Source organism: Monodon monoceros, unplaced genomic scaffold (assembly GCF_005190385.1).
Source record: "Monodon monoceros isolate NGI ecotype Baffin Bay Population unplaced genomic scaffold, NGI_Narwhal_1 Super_Scaffold_6, whole genome shotgun sequence".
In the NCBI taxonomy this organism is placed as follows: Eukaryota; Metazoa; Chordata; class Mammalia; order Artiodactyla; family Monodontidae; genus Monodon; species Monodon monoceros.
Genome location: NW_021703783.1, coordinates 49,139,398 through 49,162,502, shown reverse-complemented (window position 1 = coordinate 49,162,502; position 23,105 = coordinate 49,139,398). Strand labels below are relative to the sequence as shown.

Sequence of the window (23,105 nt, the reverse complement as noted above, 5' to 3'; positions counted from 1 at the left end):
AGCTCCTTACCCAGAAAACAAAATCCACAGTCGTCGGCCCTTTAGAGCCAGCCAAACTTCCTTCTCCAGCCGCGGCTCTCACCACACCCACAGGGTGACACCAGCTGCCCCATCTACAACACCAGCTGGCTGTCCAGGCACACCAGCATTCCCTCTTCTGCCTCTGCGGGTTTCTGCCCACATCCCGCCCCACCTCCATGCAAACACCCTCCTCCATCCAAGTCCACCTGCCACCGACTCAAACTCCCAGTCACCTCCTGTTGTACCATGTACATGCTTCCAGATTTCACTCCCCATCTGTTCTCCAAGAAGCCATCTTTCTAAGCAGGCCTCTTCCACTTACGGCCCAAATACCATCCCTTCCACTGGGGAAGGCAGCTTATCCCCTTCAACAATCCCCTTCCCCTCACCTGCATCCTCACTGCCCATACTCTTTCTTTCTATTCAAGCCTCTCAACTAAAAATGACTACACCCCAACTAGCTTCCTCGACCTATGGCCTCCTCATTTTCTTCCACTGTCCTCTCCTTCCCAGCCAAGCTTCCTGGGGGCACAGCCTACACCCACTTTCCCCAGTCCGTCCACAGGTACTCACTCCTCCTCCCACTGCAGTCTGACTGCCCCTCCAGTTCACTGAAGAGCCTCTCCTCCTGGTCTCCAGAGACCTCCTACTGGCTCCGCTTCAGTCCTTCTTGGCTTTTCTGCAGCACTTGTCCTACTGACCAAGCTCTTGTGGTTTTTTTGTGTGTGTGGTACGCGGGCCTCTCACTGTTGTGGCCTCTCCCGTTGCAGAGCACAGGCTCCGGACGCGCAGGCTCAGCGGCCATGGCTCACGGGCCCAGCCGCTCCGCGGCATGTGGGATCTTCCCAGACCGGGGCACGAACCCGCGTCCCCTGCGTCGGCAGGCAGACTCTCAACCACTGCGCCACCAGGGAAGCCCCAGCCACTCCTTCTTGACTCATCTCCGTGAGCACACTCTGCTTTGCCTACCCCTTAAACGCTGGTATTCTCCATGCTTCTGGTTGAAGACCTCATGGCTTCACCAAATCCCAAAGCTCTGTCTCCAGAGCATGTCTACCTTCTCTATCTCCAGGATGACAAACCCAGTAAACGTTGATACCCCACAGACATCTCAAAATACACATTCCCAGATTCATTCATCCCACATTTATCGACTGCATGGAGTCAATACATTATCTGAACTTACCCTCCCTCCCAAATCTGGTCTTTCTTCTATATTCCCTTTCTTGGTGAGTGACAGCATCATCTTCCCAGTCACCCAAGCCAGAAACCCACAATTCATCCCTGACGTCCCATCACTGCCCCGACATATTCAATGCTACCAAATCCTCCCAAGCCAGCAGTATCTCCAACCTGGCCCTGCCTCCACTCTATCCCCACTCTGTCTTTATTCCTCCTCAATCACTAAACAACCACTGGGGACTGGCTAGAACTGACTCCTGATGTAGACATGACTGGACATAACATGTTCTGATAGCCACAAAGAACTTTTAGTGTTTCCAAGCAGCTTTTTAAAATTTATTTATTTTATCTTATTTCTTTGGCCGTGCCACGCGGCATGTGGGATCTTAGCTCCCCGACCAGGGACTGAACCTGTGCCCTCTGCATTGGAAGCACAGCATCTTAACTTGGACTGCCAGGGAAGCCCTCCAAGCAGCTTTTTAACTTTATATTTCTATCCTTTTGGGAGACATAAAGTATACTTCTGAGAGAAATCTATTACTTTATAGTTCAGCCCATATTTTCCCTTTTGATCACTAAAATTGTTAAAATCAGTAAGTGTCTAAATGAATGGAATGCCATTGTGTAAATTCAGAGATCTTGCAAATAATGTTTAATGACTGAACATTTAGGATCTGGAGACTCAGTGCTTTACTGCCACAGAATGCTAACATTTTAGTTCACATAAACCATTCTGACATGATACTCACTTTTATAAGACCAACATTTCAAATTAAAACAAACACAACATGTGAGCAGTTAACTAAATCAACCGTCTCTTCTGTATTATCACATCACACGTTTTCCAAACCGAAAATGCACCACAGAACTTCAGGAATAACTAGGATATGTTTAATGAAAAAAACAGTTGTTGCTAGAAAAATAATTTTTTTATGATTTCCATGGCTGAAAGCAAAACTTGATGTAATTATACATTTAAGCATATTCCTTCTAGCTAAAAGAACAGCTGAAAACCTCAGACTCCTCAGGTTAAAAGGAACCACTCCACCTAGATTTATATCATTCTAAATTATCAATAATCCCTCAAATGTTTAAAAGTCCAATTTTAAGGAAAAAGCTTCCCCCATAGCTTCTTGCTGAAATATCCCCCTAAAGTACATATGAAATTAGAAACATATGAGAGGGGGCCTCCCTGTGGCGCAGTGGGTCCGGGAAGATCCCACGTGCCACGGAGCAACTAAGCCCGTGTGCCACAACTACTGAGCCCGCGTGCCACAGCTGCTAAAGCCCACGCGCCTAGAGCCCGGGCTCCACGAGGGAGGCCACCGCAATGAGAAGCCCTCGCACCGCAACGAGTGGACCCTGCTCGCCGCACCTAGAGGAAGCCCGCGTGCAGCAACGAAAACCCAACACAGCCAAAAATAAATAAATAATAACTTTTTTTAAAAAAAGAATCATATGAGAGGAAAGTTCTAAATAAACTGCCCAGATTAAAAATAATCCTTCTCAGGAATTCCCTGGTTGTCCAGTGGTTAGGACTCCGTGATTTCACTGCTGAGGGCCCGAGTTCAACCCCTGGTTGGGGAACTAAGATCCCACAAGACCCCTGGTACAACCGAAACAAACAAACAAACAAAAATAACCCACTTCTCTGGAAAGACAATGCCTCAGTAAGGAACCAAGTTAATCATTACATTCATGAATCATTCGACATGGCCTCTATGAAGCAAAAGTCCCTAGCCCTCAAGAATTTTCACTGTCACGACAGCAATACTTAAATACATGTGTCGCAATCAGAGGACAAGAGATTGTAAGAAATGAGTCTTCAACTGGGTATTTTCAGATCAGTGAATGGAGAGGCTGTTTAAGGCACTCAACACAGAGTGTGGGCAAGAGAAGCCCCTAGAAGTCTGGCATTTGGCTATGTTGTATTAGACAATAGACTCTGACGTTTCATAATAGGATTTAACTTGCTAAAAGAAGTTTTGTGTTTTTTTTAATATAAATTTATTTTATTTTATTTATTTATTTTTGGCCCCATTGGGTCTTCATTGCTGCGCGCAGCCTTTCTCTAGTTGCGGCGAGCGGGGGCTACTCTTCGTTGAGATGCACGGGCTTCTCATCGCGATGGCTTCTCTTGTGGCGGAGCACGGGTTCTAGGCACGCGGGCTTCAGTAGTTGTGGCAAGTGGACTCAACAGTTGTGGCTCGTGGGCTCCGGAGCACAGGCTCCGTAGTTGTGGCGCACGGGCTTAGTTGCTCTGTGGCATGTGGGATCTTCCCCGCCCAGGGCTCGAAGCCGTGTCCCCTGCATCGGCAGGCGGATTCTTAACCACTGCACCACCAGGGAAGTCCCGCTAAAAGAAGTTTTCAAGGAACATTTACCCGGCAACGGTATGTGCAGTTGGAATAAAGGAGACACTAGAAACAAAAGAAAAAATTAGATTTTCCAGAGGAAATGAATACAGTTCCTCACTCCCAAATGTTGCACCAGCCCACAAGCACACATGCTTAATGAGCACAGTGGCTCCTGTCCTAGCATTCTCAGCAAGCAGATGACTCTCATACACTCATCCTACCCTGTCTTTGAGGAATGTGGCACTCCTGGTGGGCTCTTTCCTAAATAGTTCTTGACACTATATTTATAAATCCTGCAATACAGAAGTTCAGAACAATTAACAGTTCCCTTCAACTTGCATGAAACCCATTCTTGTTGGCACTATACACGGATGAATTAAATACACCACACAAGAGCCCCTTTGATTTTTCTTGGGGGGGGGCGGGCTGTGTTGGGCCTTTGTTGCTGCGCGCAGGCTTTCTCTAGTTGCCTCGAGCGGGGGCTACTCTGGGCTACTCTTCGTTGTGGTGCAATGCAGTGCGCAGGCTTCTCATCACGGGGGCTTCTCTTGTTGCAGAGCACGGGCTCTAGGCGGGCGGGCTTCAGTAGTTATGGCACACAGGCTCAGTAGTTGTGGAGCACGGGCTTAGTTGCTCCGTGGCATGTGGGATCTTCCCGGACCAGGGCTCAAATCCATTTCCCCTGCATTGGCAGGCGGATTCTTAACCACTGCACCACCTGGTAAGTCCCAGCCCCTTTGATTTCTTTCCCAAGATCTTCCCTCTTCAGGAAAAGAAATAATTCTACATATTCTACATTTCTCAAACGATGACTAATCAATTCACTTAAATTCAACCCTACCCAACCAGATACGACTTAAGATAGCTGTTTCCAAACTAATTCATCTGGCATCTCAATACATTTCATGGAATCCCTTTCAAGCCTTATCTGTTACTTTCCCTCCGATAAGGAATGCAGCTCTAGAATAAATTAACTATTTGTCACAGAACTGGACAGGTCCTTTGGGGAAGAAACTAAAGCCCAAAGCAGCTAGGTAACTCCCATAGTTACCTCCACTATTTAACAAAGAGCAGGCCTAGGAGGTTTCCACATCCCCAGCCCAGCATACTTTCCATTTCACCTAAATGTCTCACTTTCACATGATAGAGAATCTATTACCATTGTTTATCATTACTACTCTTGAAACCAAAAGACATCTGTTTCATTATGTCACCCAACTTCTTTTTCTTGATTATAATTCTGATGCAAGTCTGATCAAGTCTGATCAGTTGGTCAATCAACAAATATCAATGGCCCCTCTCCGTACCCTGTGCCAGGCACCACAGTAACAGTGAAGATACAGTGGTGATCAGGACAGACGTAGTCCGCCCTCACGAAGCTTACAGACAGGATAATCTGGAAGGCTTAAAACTAATGAAATGTACTCGGGTTCCCTGATGCACCCAACAATGAACTAGAATGCCATCTTTTTCCAAAGCATCCGAGTGCTTCATGAACAGCACAATCCATTCATAAAGTAATTCAAACTTGCGTCGATGTAACTGTTCAGGTCCCCAAACACAAATCACCACTTTGCAGATACAAACAGACATACCTGAATGAGATGGGGGAATAAATTCATTTTTCAACACTATTTGTCAAGTGTCACCTCCACTACTATGATAGGCTGAGAATTTATAGTCAATTTATAAAAGACAAGATATACATTAAAAATAGGAGAAAATTTTATAGTAGTCTCTAAACACACCTGTGATGCTGTCATACTTACAATTATGCAACAATTTATAGTCTAGCAATACCCTCCATACGCATTTTCTCATTTAATCCCTCTATGATAGTTTCTTTTAAAGATTACCAAACTGATACTCAAGGAAGTTAAGGGACCTGCTGCAGCTCTCAGAACTGATAAGGGACAGATCCAAATGCAAGAGTCTCCCAATTCTAGATCCCTAGACTTTTCTACTGAACCTCACTGTCTCAGTACAAGCTCCTACCAAATTGTTTTAAACTGATAATGCCAATACCGGTAGAAATAATACTAGTTAACATTAGTTTATTAAACATGTACTCACACGCCAGATACTGTTCCAAGTCTTTCATACGAATTGATGACATTATTTATAAGAGTACATCAGTAATACTATAGCTCAGTCAAATCAGAGATTTTTAAAGTGATTAAAATTCTTCACAACCAGAATTAATCTAAAGCCAGTTTCAGACAACCAATTTATTGTAAGAAACACACAACCAAAGGGAGGGGAGGCTGGGGGCAGAAAGGGAATAGCAAACCCCGGGACGCTCACATGGCCCAAAGGAAGAGGTTTCCCACCAGATTCCAACACTCGGACCACTTTCACAGAGCATAAGTGACCTCTGAAGAGTTAGCCAAACAGACCACATGACTCCCTGAGCTTCTTTCATGCCTGCATTCAAATTTTGCATAAGCGAGCTTGCTTCCAAACTGCAGATGCGTCCAGCAACACTGAAACGCCTCAGAGAGGACACAGACACTCTGTGGGTGGGAAGCCAGCCACGCGTGTGGAACGGGTCTCCACAGCAGCCACAGCATCTCCCTTGCAGCATGTTACAAAGCTCACATCAATTACCTCATTTGATTCCACCCTATGAAAACCAGAAACAAGACAGTGACTAAGTCCCTAAACAATGAGCACAAGGCGATTTAGACCTTCGGAAGGAAAAAGGAAAGCCCCCAGGAAGGAGCGTCATTTGTCACCCGGTCAAGCCAGCAGCCTCGAGCAAAACTGCAGCTAAAATCCTGCACTCAGAGGCAGATCAGACAGGGAAAACAGAGGAAGTTGAAAAGAAAAAAGCTTTCGTACCATGTGTTAACTTTTTCATAAAGGCTTGGGCAAAAGAACCCCACTTCCATATGCCTGCTCATTCTCTTTCCACTGGGGTGGCTTGCTTTAAAGGAGAAAAGAAGAGGGTGAAGACTTGGATAGGTGGCCTCACGCTTGGTCAGGAGGAATCAGCCCTTTACCAGAAAACAAAGGCACCACACTGATACAGAAGGGGGGGGAAAAAAGGAAAGAAAAAGAAAATTAAGCCTCCAGGAATGACACCTTCCTGATCAATTACACTGAGATTCCTAATTCATTTTGGTCCGTAAAGTCAGAGACACAACCTAATTTCCTGCTGTCTTTCATTCTTTGGCTAGGTTATTAGGTTCACTTCAAATCTCTCAACCACTGTCAGTTCTCCATTCAACCTAGTACACTCAAAGTACATGATTATATATAGTAGAACCTTTTACAAATAATAATGGCTAATATTAATTACTGCTTATTATGTGCCAGGCATGCTACTACTTCACAGATGAAGAAACTGAGGCTTAAAGAGGTGCAATGACTTGCCCAAGACAACACAGCTAGCAATGATTTAACTCAGGCTGCCTCACCCGACTGCTTCCAATCAGTCAATGAAGAACACACCACCCAGGACCTTCCTGGTTGTGCAGTGGTTAAGAATCCGCCTGCCAATGCAGGGGACACAGTTTCAAGCCCTGGTCCGGGAAGATCCCGCATGCCGCGGAGCAACTAAGCTCGTGCGCCACAACCACTGAGCCTGTGCTCTAGACCCTGCGAGCCACAACTACTGAGCCCGTGTGCCACAACTACTGAAGCCTGCACGCTCTAGGACCCGTGCTCTGCTACAAGAAGCCACCACAGTGAGAAGCCTGCGCACTGCAATGATGAGTAGTCCCTGCTCGCCGCAACCAGAGAAAGCCCGCGTGCAGCAACAAAGACACAATGCAGCCAAAAATAATTTTTTATAAAAAAAGAACACACTACCCTTTTAGCCTGTAACAAAATCCAGTTCCCCCTTTTTTTAATAGTAATAGCCTCACCTAAAAAGAACAAAATCCATTTTATTTTTTCTTCTTATAAAGATTGATATTTTTAAATTGAAGTACAGTTGATGTACAATATATGCTACAGGTGTACAATACACTGATTCACAATTTTTAAAGGTTATAGTCCATTTATAGTTATTATAAAACAGTAGCTATATTCCCTATTTTGTACAATATACCCTTGTAGCTTATTTTATTCATAACAGTTGGTACCTCTTTACTCCGTACCCCTATTTTGTCCCTCCCCGCTAAGATCCATTTTAATGAAAACTGCACAGGAACTAGTGCAGTGAGAATGGATCTCAAGTTGATTTGTTGATATTGGTGCTAGGTTTGCCTTTTTGAAAGGTACTCCTTCTTCTACAGGACCTACCTCCAAATCCTCTCCACTGAATGGCAGGAATAATTATGCTTTGGGTACAGTTCACAGGACAAATTTCCTCTAGCAGAGACCCACTGTACAGCCGAGGATCCAACCCCACACCTCAGTACAGCAGAACGACCACACTCATGCCAGCCAACTGCACTGCGTGCCCACCCCAGACCATTAGGAAAAGCAAGAAAGGAATTCCCAAACCTCAGACAGATCTGAAACGGCAGTACTTCCCCCCAAAGGAAAACAGGCAAGAAAAAGCAATCCACAAGCGTGTTTAAACAAACAGAAACAGGCCTTAAACATACAAAAGTAATACTGTTTCTTTAAGCCACCTACATAATATTTATATTTTCCCATAGCTGGGAAATCACTGACTACAGTCAAGCAACCCCTGAATTCACCTTTGCCATTAAACCTGGCTCTGCTTAAACCAATAAAACTTCGGTTTTGTTTCTCACCTCAAAGCTCCACTGAAATTAGAGTCCAGATACACCAACTGAACCTTAATTCCCCTGGAAAGCTCCTTTAACTGTAAAACATCATGGAATGTTAAACTTCATTTTAGTATTGGTATTTTTTTTCTCCTATGTAATGCACCTAGCTATGTTTTCTATTTTCATAAAAATTTTTTGGTTTTTGTTTTGCTCTTTAAGAACTGTATCAGACACACAAATTTCTATGACCTAAATGGCAAACTACCAAAAATGATATTCCTCAAAACAAGCATCTGTAGGAAATTTTCAGGGTAAATTTGAGTTGTCTAAGAATATGAGGATTAAGGAGAGTTCATAATCTATCTAAAGTCAGAAATAACTCTTCACATCCTTTTAAAAGATTCACTTAATTAAAATACTCTGAAAGAAGGAAAAAAATTAAATGAGATCAAACTAGCGGTTAATCAGATTATAACACATTAAGCAACAATTTCAGACACAGGTGAACCTTAAAGCAGACTGTGGGGACAGATTCCATCTAATTGCAATTTTTCAACCACAAACAATAAGCTCACAGGTAAACAGTATAAAAATCCTCTTTTGTAGGTGGGATTTTTTACTAGTTTGTCCTAAACTTTTTTTCAGTTTCCAGTTTATTTATAAGAGAGCTTAGAATCCTCAAAATTCTACCATAGTGGCTGGAAAACTGATGCTAAATTTATTGAAATTCAAAGATAGGCAGGCACCCCCAGTCACCCTTTTTCACATGGTTAGCAAAAGACACATCATCCCGCTCCCCACCCTCAATATTCCACAGTGTATTCACAGGATGCTGCTGCTGTCTTAGCAATGCCTTTCCTGTGCTGTAATTATAGGAGTTAAAAAAGTATTTTGCTCTGAGTTTCAGTGATGTCAGCCTGAAACACATTCTAAAGTATTTCCAAAGGCCAGAACATGCAACCACCCTTTGGTACAAATAAAGTCAAAAATAACCTGAAGTTCAGCTGACCACAAAAAAGGGGAAGCATCTACCCAGCTAAATAGGCATGAGACTCAAAGAGCAGTGTTCTCAAGATTTCCACCTACCTAACACATGGTCAAAAGCCAAGAACAGGGACTTCCCTGGTGGCGCAGTGGTTAAGAATCTGCCTGCCAATGCAGGGGACACGGGTTCGAGCCCTGGTCCGGGAAGATCCCACATGCCGCAGAGCAACTAAGCCCATGCGCCACAACTACTGAGCTTGTGCTCTAGAGCCCGCATGCCACAACTACTGAAGCCTGTGCTCCACAACAAGAGAAGCCACCGCAATGAGAAGACGGCGCAGTGCAACGAAGAGTAGCCCCTGCTCACGTAACTAGAGAAAGCCCGCGCGCAGCAACGAGGACCCAACACAGCCAAAAATAAATAAATAAAACAAATTAAAAAAAAAAAAAAAAGCCATGAACATTGCTCACGCCAAGAGGAAGACCCACTCAGAAGTACAAAAAAAATTAAATTCACCGTTGCTTTTTGTTTTGGGGGGTTTTTTGGCCGCACTGCGCAGCATGTGGGATCTTTAGTTTCCCAACCAGTGACTGAACACCCTGCAGTGCTGCAGTGGAAGCATGGAATCTTAACCACTGGGCTGTCAAGGAAGTCCCTAAATTCACTGCTAATTAAAGGAATGCAATAACAATGAGGTGTCTTTACGAAGTTTTTCCTCTGTCTTAATGACTATACCCAGTGGAGCTGAGGGTGCAGTGAAACCAGATAAAAATATAGTCTTAAATTGACAATAAATAACTAGAGCCATAAAATGGTTACACCCTCATGCTCAGTAAATTCTATTTTGTACATCTATCCTAAAAGAAAACAATCCAGGACTTCCCTGGTGGCGCAGTGGTTAAGAATCCGCCTGCCAATGCAGGGGACACGGGTTCAATCCCTGGTCTGGGAAGATCCCACATGCCGTGGAACAACTAAGTCCATGCACCACAACTACTGAGCCCACATGCCTAGAGCCCGTGCTCCACAAGAGAAGCCACTGCAATGAGAAGCCCGCACACCACTACAAAGAGTAGCCCCCACTCGCTGCAACTAGAGAAAGCACGCGTGCAAAAATGAAGACCCAACACAGCCAAAAATAAATTAAAATATATTTTTAGAATAGAAAAAAATCCATAAATGGTAAAGGTTTCTTGCTCTTGTTCACTATAGTGTTATTAGCAAAATTAGAAACATCCATGTTTTCCCTTATTTCAGGAATAACCGCCTACTCAGTAAAATACAATGCAGACATCAAAATGATAGCTGAAATCACGCAGCAATAGCTCATAATTCTAACTTTAAATAGCGGGATTCAAATCTATTAGTATAATTTTCGTCAAAAAATTAAAAATAGAATTATCATATGATTCAGCAATGTCACTTGTGGGTATATATCTGAAATAATTGAAACCAGGGTCTCTAAGAGATATGTGTACACTCATGTTCACAACAGCAATATTCACAATAGTCAGAAGGTGGAAGCAACCCAAATGTCCATCGACTGACTAATGGATAAACAAAATAAGGTGTATATATATATATATATATATATATATAAGATGGAATATGATTCAGACTTGAAGGAACTTCTGACACATGGATGAACCTTAAGGACCTTATGCTAAGTGAAATAAGGCAGTCACATACAGAAAGACATATACTGTATGATACCACTTATGAGAGACACACAGAAACAAAAAGTAGAATGCTGGTTGCCAGGAGCTGGCCAGGAGGAGAAAAGGGGAATTGTAGTTTAATGAGGACAGAGTTCCAGTTTCCAAGATGAAAAAGTTCTGGCAACTGGATACACAGCAATGTAAATGTGCTTAACACTACTGAACACTTAAAAATGGTTTAGATGGCAAATTTTGTTACCTGTATTAAACCACAATTTTCATTTTTATTTTCTTGGCCATGCCACCGCAGCTTGTGGGATCTTAGTTCCCTGACCAGGGATCGAACCTGGGCCTTCCGCAGTAAAAGCGCAGAGTCCTGACCACTGGATGGCCAGGGAATTCCCAAACCACAATTTAAAAAAATGATAGTAGAGTATGATTATATATGTGCAAAACAGAAAAATGAAAAAACCTAGAAAACAATTCTACAAAATAATATTTATATATAAATAATATCTGTGATGTGCTTTTTATAGCACTATTAACGAAATTTAAGGGGCTCCCCTGATGGCGCAGTGGTTAAGAATCCGCCTGCCAATGCAGGGGACACGGGTTTGAGCCCTGGTCCGGGAAGATCCCACATGCTGCGGAGCAACTAAGCCCGTGCGCCACAACTACTGAGCCTGCACTCTGGAGCCCTCGAGCCACAACTACTAAAGCCCGCGCCTAGAGCCCGTGCTCTGCAACAAGAGAAGCCACCGCAATGAGAAGCTCGCCCACCACAACAAAGAGTAGCCCCTGCTCGCTGCAACTAAAGAAAGCCGCGCACAGCAAGGAAGAACCAAAGCAGCCAAAAATTAATTAATTAATTAACAAAAAGATAAAATGAAATTTAAGGGGCTTCCCTGGTGGCGCAGTGGTTGAGAGTCCGCCTGCCGATGCAGGGGACACAGGTTCCTGCCCTGGTCCAGGAAGATCCCACATGCCGCGGAGCGGCTGGTCCCGTGAGCCATGGCCGCTGAGCCTGCGCGTCCGGAGCCTGTGCTCCGCAACGGGAGAGGCCACAGCAGTGAGAGGCCCGCGTACCGCAAAAAAAAAGAAAAAAATTTAAGAACATATTGCTCTATTTATAAAATCTTAAAATCTTTCCAGTACAAATGACATGCATATGAGAAATTACTCATTTTTTCAGCATATACAAAACAAACATGGAGCCAAATTTTGGACTCAGATCTTGCTCTTTACCATGGATAAGAGTTGATCTAACTAAACGGCATGAGAGCAGGTTTCAATCTGGTTTGTTCATTGAATCCCTAGCACAGCCTAGGCCATTGTGAATATTCAATAAACACTTGGGAAATGAATTTAGGAAACTCCTTTCACAATACACACACACACACACACACACACACACACACACACACACACTCTGCCCAACCTGCATTAATTTCATGAAAACACTTTGCTGCTTACATTCTAAATCTTTTAAATCCAAGATCTTCTAAATCTATTCTTCTGGTCTCCAATTGCCCAACTCATCCTTTTTTCTTCTCTTATTATCTCACTTTGTTTAGTATCTGGCAAAAGAACTGAGTGTTGCAATATATAATTGGTAAATTATCTTAGCTGATGGAATCATGTAGCAGCAGTGAGCAACTACAGCCTATAAAATGCAGATTACTCTGGCTGTGTTAATACTCTATGAAAGAATGAGCCCTCTCCTCTGTACACTGAAGGCACAGTTGCAGCTAGAATGCCATTAGGATGGTTTTATCCTATCAGCTCACGAGTGAAAAAAAGGGAAGTCCCCACACACAAAAGTTTCACAATCTCAAAATGCTTGTATGTGTGACCTAAGCTAGGCTGAGAAGAAACTATACCAAACAGTAAACAGCAAGTTCCTCTTCACAAAGAAAAACCTTCCCAGTGGGTCTGGCTGGTACCACATCCATTCACCTGCAGCCATCTAAAGGATGGAGATTCACACCCCTGGCAAGAGTTAGCGCAAACAGCATTGTCCAACAGTGATATAACGCAAGCCACTAACTTAAAATTTTCCAATAGCCATGTTAAAAAATAAACAGGTAAAAATTAATTTTATTTGACTCAATATATCCTAAGTATTATTTCAACACGTAATCAATATTAAAAAATTACTGTGGTATATTTTATATTCTTTCCTTTGTCTTGGAAATCCAGTATGTATTTCAGACTCACAGCCTCTCTCAAATCAGGTGAGCCACATTTCAAGTGCTGACAGCTAATAACTACCTGATGTGGGCAGCACAGTTTTAGAATGATGGCCACTTCTATTTTGTGACATTTTTACATTTATTTCACATTTTAATCTTTGTTATGGACTCTGACATCTCTTTCCTAGTGTGTATCTGGGCCCTCTCCATGAAAAATATGTATATAGCAAGTAAACAAAAACCATTTCACCTAGCCACTGAGAGGCAAACCAAAACTAACTACAGGATGATTATGTTTCTGCTGGAACACAATAATCTACAAGTTGACGCCGGATGTCAACAGAGAAATGTGGCTTGTTTTACAGGGGTACACATCTCAGCCAACGTTTCCATCTAAATAGATGTAATAGCTTTACCAGACTTTGCACAGTAGGGGTGATTCCTGAAAAACTGTAAACAGTTAAAAGGTCCCTTTTACTAAGGGAGCTGGCTCTTTAAAGAAAAATGAGAGATGCTTTAATTTGTGTATTTGATAAGCTTTTTAAAATTTACTAAATGAGGCTAGGGACATTATTTTTTCACTGCTCTGTCCCCAGAGCCAGATTTGGGGGGGGCGGGGGGAGATACAGATCCTCTTTACATGTCACCTTCTCAGAGAAGTCTTCCTGAATCACCAATCCGAAGTACACACCCCTCCCCTCAGCCTTCTACTCTTTCCATTCACAGCAAAAATAAACTGCAAAAATAAACTCATCTGTTGCATGAATGAGTGGCTTTCTTAAAATAAGGGGAAAAATAGAGTTATATCTAAACTAGAAGTAACAGATATCAATCTGTTGATATCAGATCAACAGATATCTGATATCTGTTGATAACAATATCATCCTTTTTTAAATGGCTAAGATACTGTGGAGGCTTACGGTCTAGTTGGGAGAGGGGGGGAAACCGTGTACATTTGTGTATAAAGGAAAACTCACAGTACCAAGTACTGGGACTTCCATCCAGAACGATGAGTAGGCTTCCATTCATTCAATCACCTACTAACTGCCAGGTATTTATTTTAGACCCTGGGTAAACGTGCTAGTCTCCGTCCTAAACGAAATATAATAACAAATTATAATTTTTGCTATGAAGGGGAAGAGCAGAGGACTTTAAGAGGGAAGGGGGCCTACTTCGGATTGGTGGTTCAGGAAGACTTCTCTGGGAAGGTGACATGGAAGCTGACAAGGGAAGAGGAACTAAGGGAAGCAATTCCAGGCCCAGGTTCTGTGATGGGGAATAACTTGGATACTGAAGGCAACTGAAGAAGGCTTAATAAGACTAGGGTCCTAGTTACAGGCTGTTATTTAAAAGTTGCTGCATCAGAGAGCGAACAATAAGCTGAGCCTTGTTATATAACATATGATATAGGCAATACTTGCTGAGCCAGAATAAAACCTCCCACAAGGCAACAGATACATCAGCTCTTCAATGAGACAAGGACGCAAACGGGCCAAGTTAGCCAAGACATACCTTTGCAAGCATATATCTTATAATATCCAATGTTGTCTTTCACCATGCCTTCCAAAGAGGGGTCTGGCTAGCTAACGACCCTGGGACAAACCAGGAGTGAAAAACAAGCCTCGAACTGGGGCCTTTATCAAAAGGCAGATGTTTATGTGGGAAGCTGGGAGTAAGCAAGAACTGATGCTCCGGGCTAGAAGCTGGTGATCAGGCCACACTAGGAAGCATTCGGTCAGCCTAATATTTTCGTCCCAGAAAAATGAATGTTTACAGTATGACATGCCCTGACTGCCAAAGGAAGTCTAAAAAGAATAACCACATTATTGGATATTTTTAGCTTTTCTTTTCGTAAATGTTTTGTGTCACTGCTTTCCAAATAATTCCAAATCCTGCAAGTTAGCCAGAAGAAGAAATGAGGTAGAAAGTGTATTGCTCATGTATGCAGGTATATAAGATTGGTGACTAATTTCCTTTTGAAATTCAGTTAAAGGAATGTGTCTCTTTGAGTCCTGCTCACACAAACACAAAATTCCAATGGATTAATACTGTGCAAGGACAGAATATATTGGACACGGCAACAAAATGTGCACATGACTGTGCACCCGGCAAAACTGACTGCTGGGAATGTTTATATTCAGTAATATAGGGATTCAATGTTAGTACACAAGTTTAACCGAAATACCTTTAATGTTATAAACCATTGTTCTTTGCATCCCTACCCCCCGCGGCCTATCACCAAAACTTCTAATGGAAACACTGAATAAAACAGTGCAACTCATTACTGTTGATTCTAGCAATAAGACACAGAACCAGAGAACCACAGAAATATTTAAATTATGATAAGGAAAAAACCCAGGGGCAAACTTGAGGCCTGTTATGTGGAGTCTCACAGGCTTGCCTTATTAAACCATTCTTCAGTTTAACGTTTTTAAAAGCGTGGATGGTTCAGAAGACAATTTCAAGTTCTTCAAGACTTCTTGACTATTCTACTTCTAAAGCGAACACAGTGTCATGTCTTATTCCTATTATCTACACAAGTCTCAAGCCTTAGCTTACAAAAAAAGCAGAATAAGACATGCTGACAGATTATATTAATAATTTTAGTCCATTTCTTATTTATTTATTTTATTTATTTATGGCTGTGTTGGGTCTTCGCTGCTGTGGGCGGACTTTCTCTAGTTGCAGTGAGCGGGGGCTACTCTCTCATTGCTGTGCGCGGGCTTCTCATTGCAGTGGCTTCTCTAGCTGCAGAGCACGGGCTCTAGGCGCGCGGGCTTCAGTAGTTGTGGCCCGCAGGCTCAGTAGTTGTGGTTTGCAGGCCCTAGAGCGCAGGCTCAGTAGTTGCGGCGCGTGGGCTTAGCTGCTCCGCAGCATGTGGGATCTTCCCAGACCAGGGCTCGAACCTATGTCCCCTGCACTGGCAAGCAGATTCTTAACCACTGTGCCACCAGGGAAGTCCAACAATTTTAGTCCATTTCTACTCCTGGAAGCCTGAATGTGTAGAAAAGGAAAATTATGGTAACAGACTGTTGACATTCTTGGTTCTGCACGAAACAAAATGGGGAATTCAAAAGTATGAATTATGAACACTGTAATGAAGATATATGAATGACACCTACCGGGTGTCAAAGTTTTAAGAAACTCCTAAATTATAGATGTCCATTTTGCAAAAGGAAAATGGAATATTAAAATTATTTTGGGGGGACTTCCCTGGTGGCGCAGTGGTTGAGAGTCTGCCTGCCGACGCAGGGGACACGGGTTCTTGCTCCAGTCTGGGAAGATCCCACATGCTGTGGAGCGGCTGGGTCCGTGAGCCATGGCCACTGAGCCTGCACGTCCAGAGCCTGTGCTCCGCAACGGGAGAGGCCACGACAGTGAGAGGCCCGCGTATCGCAAAAATATATATATTTTTTTGGGACTTCCCTGGCGGTCCAGTGGTTAAGACTCAGCACTTCCACTGCAGGGGGTGCAGGTTCGATCCCTGGTCAGGGAACCAAGATCTCGCATGCCGCATGGTTCGGCCAAAAATAAAAAAAAACAAACAAAAGTTATTTTTATAGCCGAGAAGCAGCAAAAAGGAGACCGGAATTTGAGTCAGGAAAATGAGTTCTGCCTTTCCCCCACCTAAATGGAGGTCTTTGGTGAACCACTTAACAAGGCCTAACCTTTCATTAGGTTAATGTTCAGAGGATTCTTGGAAGAATCATGAGACAGGGTACATTGAAAACCCATAAAGAGCCAACAATTATCAAACCAGGAAAGAATTCATTCATTTCAACTAATATTTACTGATGGAGGCCCTGGGGATACAGCAGTAAGCATGACATTCAAACTACCACCAAAAAGCCACACATGTTCATTCCCTCTGTATCTTTCAGACCGGTTTTTAAGCCTTTTCCTTTCTTTTTTTTTTCTTTCTTAAAGAGGGCACCAATATAAAATAAGAAAGAAAATAACATTTTTGTTATTCTTGGAGAAAGAAAGAAGTTGGGCTATGTTCCTTTGCCTGGCAAGAGAAGAAAGAAATTTCTCAACCCCCTTTCTCCCCATCCTGCTTTTACCACAAACATCTTGCTTTCCCTGGATATTTTCAAGAGTTCTAGAAACCACATTTTCCTGGCTTTTCCACCAGGTGGTATAGCACCAAAAAACTCACTATTATCAATAATAGATCCTTCTGACAACACTTCTCTTCCCATCTCTCTGAAGAAACGATAAATTTCACTTCTACACCATATGGCAGAAGTGCCTACCTAATTCTTACAATCACCAGCGTAAAAAATGAAAAAAGGCTTATCTAACCTCAGGTAAAAGAAATGTTCTGTATTAAGAGTGCCTTGCTTTAAATTTAACTCACAAATCTTATCAGGAATTTAACAGACTCACTCTAAATAAACCCAAATGCCCACAAAAATTCAATTAGAACACCTTCTCCAACTGGCAAATAAGTCCTCTAATAAGTCCTCTAACTCAGCACCCTGTATGTGTTATGTTAGAAGGGGAAATACACAGGCAATAAAGTTTCAGAATATACTTTGAAGCTCTTTAAGCAAAGGTCTAGGTCTTACTGTCCTGATTTTCAGCACAATCTTCAAAATACATATTGATGTCAAACCAATTCTAAATACTTAATAAGTAACATTAAATGAGTATAATATATATATATACTAGATGAATATTACATAAGTTAATGAGTGTAACATAGAAACACTGTGTGTATAAACCCAGAAAAAAATATTTTTACTTTTTTTTAAAAATAAATTTATTTATTTATTTTATTTCTTTTTGGCTGTGTTGGTTCTTCGTTGCTGCACGCGGGCTTTCTCTGGTTGTGGCGAGCGGGGGCTACTCTTTGTTGTGGTGTGTGGGTTTCTTGTTGCGGAGCACGGGCTCTAGGCGTGCGGGCTTCAGTAGTTGTGGCACGGGGGCTCAGCAGTTGTGGCTCGCGGGCTCTAGAGCGCAGGCTCAGTAGTTGTGGCGCACGGGCTTAGTTGCTCCGCGGCATGTGGGATCTTCCCGGACCAGGGCTCGAACCCATGTCCCCCCTGCATTGGCAGGTGGATTCTTAACCACTGCGCCACCTATTTTTACTTTTAAAGCGTTTTCATACAAGTTCAACCTGGATACTTCGGTTCTTGTCAAGGAGCATCTCACACCTGGAGAATTCAGGACCAGCTAGTTATTTGGAGATACTAGTCACCTCCGGAATAGACTTCAAACTACCACAACCATCTCTGACAATCTCTATTCCAAGTGTCAAATGATGACAGCAAAAAAGTAGAGAAAGGAAAGAAAGGGGAGGTCAAGAAAGAAAGAGAAAAGCAAAGTGAAAAAAGCACAAGGAAATGCAATCCTTCTACGAGTGATTGGAGGGCGGTTATTTCTGACTTCGAAACCTCACAGCAAACTCCTGTCCTTAAAATACACTCCACTAAAAATAAGATTTCACTTGCTATGGACCGAATGTTTCTGCCCCACCCCTGCCCAGTTCACATGATGAAGCCCTAATGTGACAGGATTTGGGATGCGGGGCCTTTGGGAGGTAACCAAGTCTTGAGGGTGCCCCCCGCACAATGGTATGAGTGTCCTCTTAAGCGGGAAAGAGGCAGCCCTTTCTCTGGGTGAGGACACTGCCAGAAGTCAGCTGTCTGCAAGCCAGGAAAGGGCCCTCATCAGAACCCGACATGCTGGCACCCAGATCTCAGACTTGTAGCCTCTGGAACTGTCAGAAACACATACTTGTTAAAGTCACCTAGCTTGCGGCATTCGTTACAGCAGCCTCAGGTTAAAGTGACTAGTAAATAGTATGGCTTTAAGCCTTAGAAACAATAAAGAACAGAGACCTACTGAACCAGAACTTCACTTGGGGTTAACTGCTACTGAATAAGGGTACCCGACTTCACTCTTGCCCTTCCCTCTCCCCTCTCCCCCCTTCTGGTTTGGAAGTTAAGAGGTTCAAAAAACTTCCGAATCGTAACAAGAAATTTGACCTCACAAAGTGGTTAAATAAACTTTAACAGTCTGGCAAGGAAACCCTGACACATTACTCCATCCTCACCCCTCCCAGAAGGCATCACCCGGCCCTGAACGATTTTCCTTGCTTCTAGTCTCTAGAAGTAAGTCTGATGGCGATGTCTGGAGCGCGCCTACTGTTTTTTAAGAGCAACCAATTTGTTCCAGTCCAGCCTTCTCTCATCTGATACGAGCACGTCAGGGTTGGCAGGGCTTCCTTGGTGTGGCTCCCAGGGCCAGGAGGCCGCGGGGTTCAAGCGCCCGACTTCGAAGTCTGCCCAAGTGTCCTGTTTCGGGGTAACCTCCCTGACACTGTCACGGTCGGCGAAACCGGCCCAAGTCTTCCCATCTTCTCCCAAGTCATGCTTCCCACACTGCACGCTTCCTCCAAAAAAGGAAGAAACCAGCCGAAGGCTCAGCTCTCGCCGGCCGATCCTACCTAGCACCGGAACTTGTTTGCAAAACATTCGAGGCACCTATACAATTGACTTTACTGCAACCGCATAACCTTGACTCCCGCTACCAAGATTTAATGAACGCCTGCTCTGGTCTGGCCAGGCGTTCCTCTCAGCGCTCCCCCACCGATACCGCCACGAGAGGCGCCTGGACCGGGAAGGTAGGGGAGGCCAGGTCCCCACGTCCTCTCCCGGGTGTTACACGGCCCCCAGGCCACTCCAGGGGCCACAGGCCAGGGAACGGACTAATAGTGGGGGCCGGCGTGAGGCCCGCGAGGGGGCGAAGGGCGTCCCCAGGCGCAGGGGAAAAGCGGGGAGTGGCCGGCGGACGCCTCCTGGCTCTCAGAACTGCCCCCCCAGCCGCCGGCCGCCGGAGGCAGAGCAACAGAGGCCATCTGCCGCAGCAGGCGGGAGCGGGCCCTCCGCCTCCCCGCCCTCCCTCCGGCTTCCCTCCCCAGGGAGCCCCGCGCACGCCCGCACGCGCAAGCTCAAGGCACTACCCCGGCATCCGGAAAGACAGAAACCCCTTCTCGGAGGTCTCCTCCTCCTCCTCGTCCCTCGCGAGCATCCCCCCGCGCGCCCCGCGGAGACCCGTGGACTTGGGTGTCCCGCCGCGCCGGGACTCCCCGGGAGCGACCGAGCGCCGGCTACTGCGCCTACCGGGCACGCCACTCACTTGCTGGCCGGCGCGGGGCTTGCCCTGGGGCGCTCTCCTGAAGAAGGAGGTCCTGGCGGTGAAGAAGAAGTCCTCGGCGTCCTCCTCCAGGCTGCTGTAGCCGCTGCTCATGCTGCTGGTCCCGTCGCGCGCGGGCCGCCTCCCCGGGGAGCTGGCGGCCAGGCAGGGGGTGTCGCGCCCGCCCGCCCCGCGAGGTTCCCGGCGCGCGGCCCCGAGCCGCCGGCGGGCCGTCCTGCTGCAGCTGCGGCCGCCGCTCAATTCGGCCGTCCGCGCCCCTCCTGCCGCCTCCCGGCTTCCCGGCCCGATTCTGGGCGCGGCTGGGGCCCTGAAGCTCCCTGCGACCCCGCCCCTGGGGCCCCGCCCCGAAAGGCCCGGGACGCTCCGCACGCGGCTTGGGCACTCCCAGCGCGGCCGCAGGTGGGGGCGGCGCAGCCGGCTTGTTCTAGGCGTGCTGCTCTTCCCTAGCTGTATTTGGGGAACCCCGGGAGCCCCGCCACGATGCCTGCGTCTGTGCTCCCGGCCGCTTCCCCAGCCTCCCGGATCCTGCCAATTCCTCTGAGATCAGTCCACCCGCCCCACGCCCGGCTAACTCGGGTTTGGGGGAGGGCCCAAGCAGAGCAGGGAAATTTCTCCGCTGTCCCCGCACTGCTCGCCCCTTTTCGGGGTCCAGCTGGCGGCAGTGGAGATTGCCCGGCCGAGGGACCCCCCCCACAAGACCCTCAGGCGCCCCGCAGCCGTTTCGCCCCGTCCTGAATTCCGGCAGCTCGGCCCTCCAGGAGGGTTAAAAGTTAGCTGAGACGAATGGGGAGGTAACGACTGGCTTGAGTTTATTCAAATGAAAACATCCTTTCCGGAAATTCAGTTGAGCTTCGGTCTTTCCCTCTCGCCCTTCTTTCTAGTGAGGGTTCATTCCCAGATAAGGACCGCCAAGGTCATTATGATCTTTGAGGCCACTTGGTGCGAAGGGGAGTGAATTAGTTCTGCAGTTCGAGTATGTATTAATTAAACGTGCTTTTTAAATGTCCCCTTCCACAATCCTCTTTAAACCTACAAGGCATGATTTCAGCGTTGGGGTGAAGGGTTCAGGGAACTCTATTCACCCTCCTCAAAAAAAAAAAAAAATCCCTATTTTCTGAATCCTTTCTGTCAGCTTAATCCTCTTTCAAAATGCAAATTTTTCCTCCAAGCCACCTGTGGATGTTAGTCATTTACACCTTGGTGTTATTGAATTGATTTAAATCACACTAATTTCCTTGCAGAGATCCTGACCGAAAGGTTGTTTTGAAGTTTCAGCCCTGCTAGAGTAAGCCGACTTTAGGAGAGGTTTCTTAGGAGGGGAAGAGACGGGTTAGAAAACAAATTTTTCAGCCATTATAGCTAAACTTTCTTGCATTATCTCCTTTAGTCCTCAAAACAACTCTATAAGGTAGTTAGGACTATTTTATGCTCATTTTACACCTAGAGCAGCTGAGGTTTAAAGTAAGGAAGGGAGCTGTAAGGTGGCAGGGCTGGGATCATTATGATCTAAAGATCTTCAGATACCCTTCTAGGTCCTCTGCTTGGTCCGTGTCAGCCATGGTCGCTTGTGGACTAGCGGGGAGGGACAGCTGGCCCAGAGATGAGAAGGAGAGAATTGGCTCTTGAGTCATCCTATTTCAGGCAGAAAGAAGGCTTGCATACCTGCTCTATCTTCCTTCTGGCTTACATCCAGTTTGCAAAGTTGTCTATTAACCCAAGGGATTCACAGCAACCCCAGGAGGCAGGCCTTGGAGTTACAGCCCATTTTAAAGATGCTGCAACATTAAAGCCTTCCCAGCCACACAGATACTGAATAATTAGAAACCAGGAATTCTAATTCTATATTGTTTCACCCAGTCTAAGCTGATCCCTATGTATGCCATGTACATAACCTAATGTAAGGGAATGAGATGATATACTTACTTTATGATAGATTTTTGTCATTTGGTTTCCATTATTTCATTAACATAATCCTCATTAAATACTCCAATTTAAGAGTCATGTGTATGTTAAAGAATTTAAACAACTTGTTTTACTGTGAATGGAAAGAAGGAAATAACCGCACACAGAACAAATTATTTTACGCAGTTTCTGAATACTTTGAAGAAACATATTAAAAAAAAAATACATTAAAGTGCTTTGTGATCCACCATACCATAAATAGGATTTTTTCCTGGTAGTGTTTTTAAGTTCCAAAGGACAGAATTAATTTTTATACCTGTCAGCACACCATTAGAATCAGGTGTAACAAAAAGGCATAATTGAATAATGAAGTAGAAGCACTGCTTTTAAACAACAAAAAGCAATAAATAAATAAAGGAAGGAAGAATTGGCATTCTGTTTCCTAAATCAGCATAGTAATCATATATCTATATTTTTCTCATAGTATTTTTTTTTTAAACACTTGGGCAAACTTTAGTACCTTTTTTTTTTTGGCCACACCACGTGTCTTGTGGGGTCTTAGTTCCCTGACCAGGTATTGAATCTGGTCCCTAGGCAGTGAGAGCGTGGAGTCCTAACCACTGGACAGCCAGGCAGTTCCCCTGGTAGTATTCTTGATAAAAAAATATTATGAATTTAAAATTTGGTTCACAAAATTAGTATTTGGGGCTTCCCTGGTAACGCAGTGGTTGAGAGTCCGCCTGCCGATGCAGGGCACACGGGTTCGTGCCCGGGTCCGGGAAGATCCCACATGCTGTGGAGTGGCTAGGCCGGTGAGCCATGGCCGCTGGGCCTGCGCGTCCGGAGCCTGTGCTCCGCAACGGGAGAGGCCACAACAGTGAGAGGCCCATGTAGCGCAAAAAAAAAATATTAATATTTGTCTGTAAAAATTCAAAATGTCGGACTTCCCTGGTGGCGCA

General features: G+C 44.9%; 1 protein-coding gene across 4 annotated transcripts in view; it reads right to left on the bottom strand.

The window, feature by feature from the left end:
- The window catches only part of RASSF3 (Ras association domain family member 3), a 91,019-nt gene extending 70,398 nt beyond the window's left edge, over window positions 1-20,621 (bottom strand). For 2 of the 4 annotated variants that reach the window (XM_029205048.1, XM_029205047.1), the window contains exon 1: window positions 20,227-20,621. In XM_029205048.1, coding sequence (XP_029060881.1) covers window positions 20,227-20,337 — 111 coding nt within the window. In that variant the 5' untranslated portion in view covers window positions 20,338-20,621. The remainder of the gene's footprint in view (window positions 1-20,226) is intronic. The other 2 variants (XM_029205045.1, XM_029205046.1) reach the window with 1 other exon arrangement.
- Between the last annotated feature and the right edge of the window lie 2,484 nt (window positions 20,622-23,105).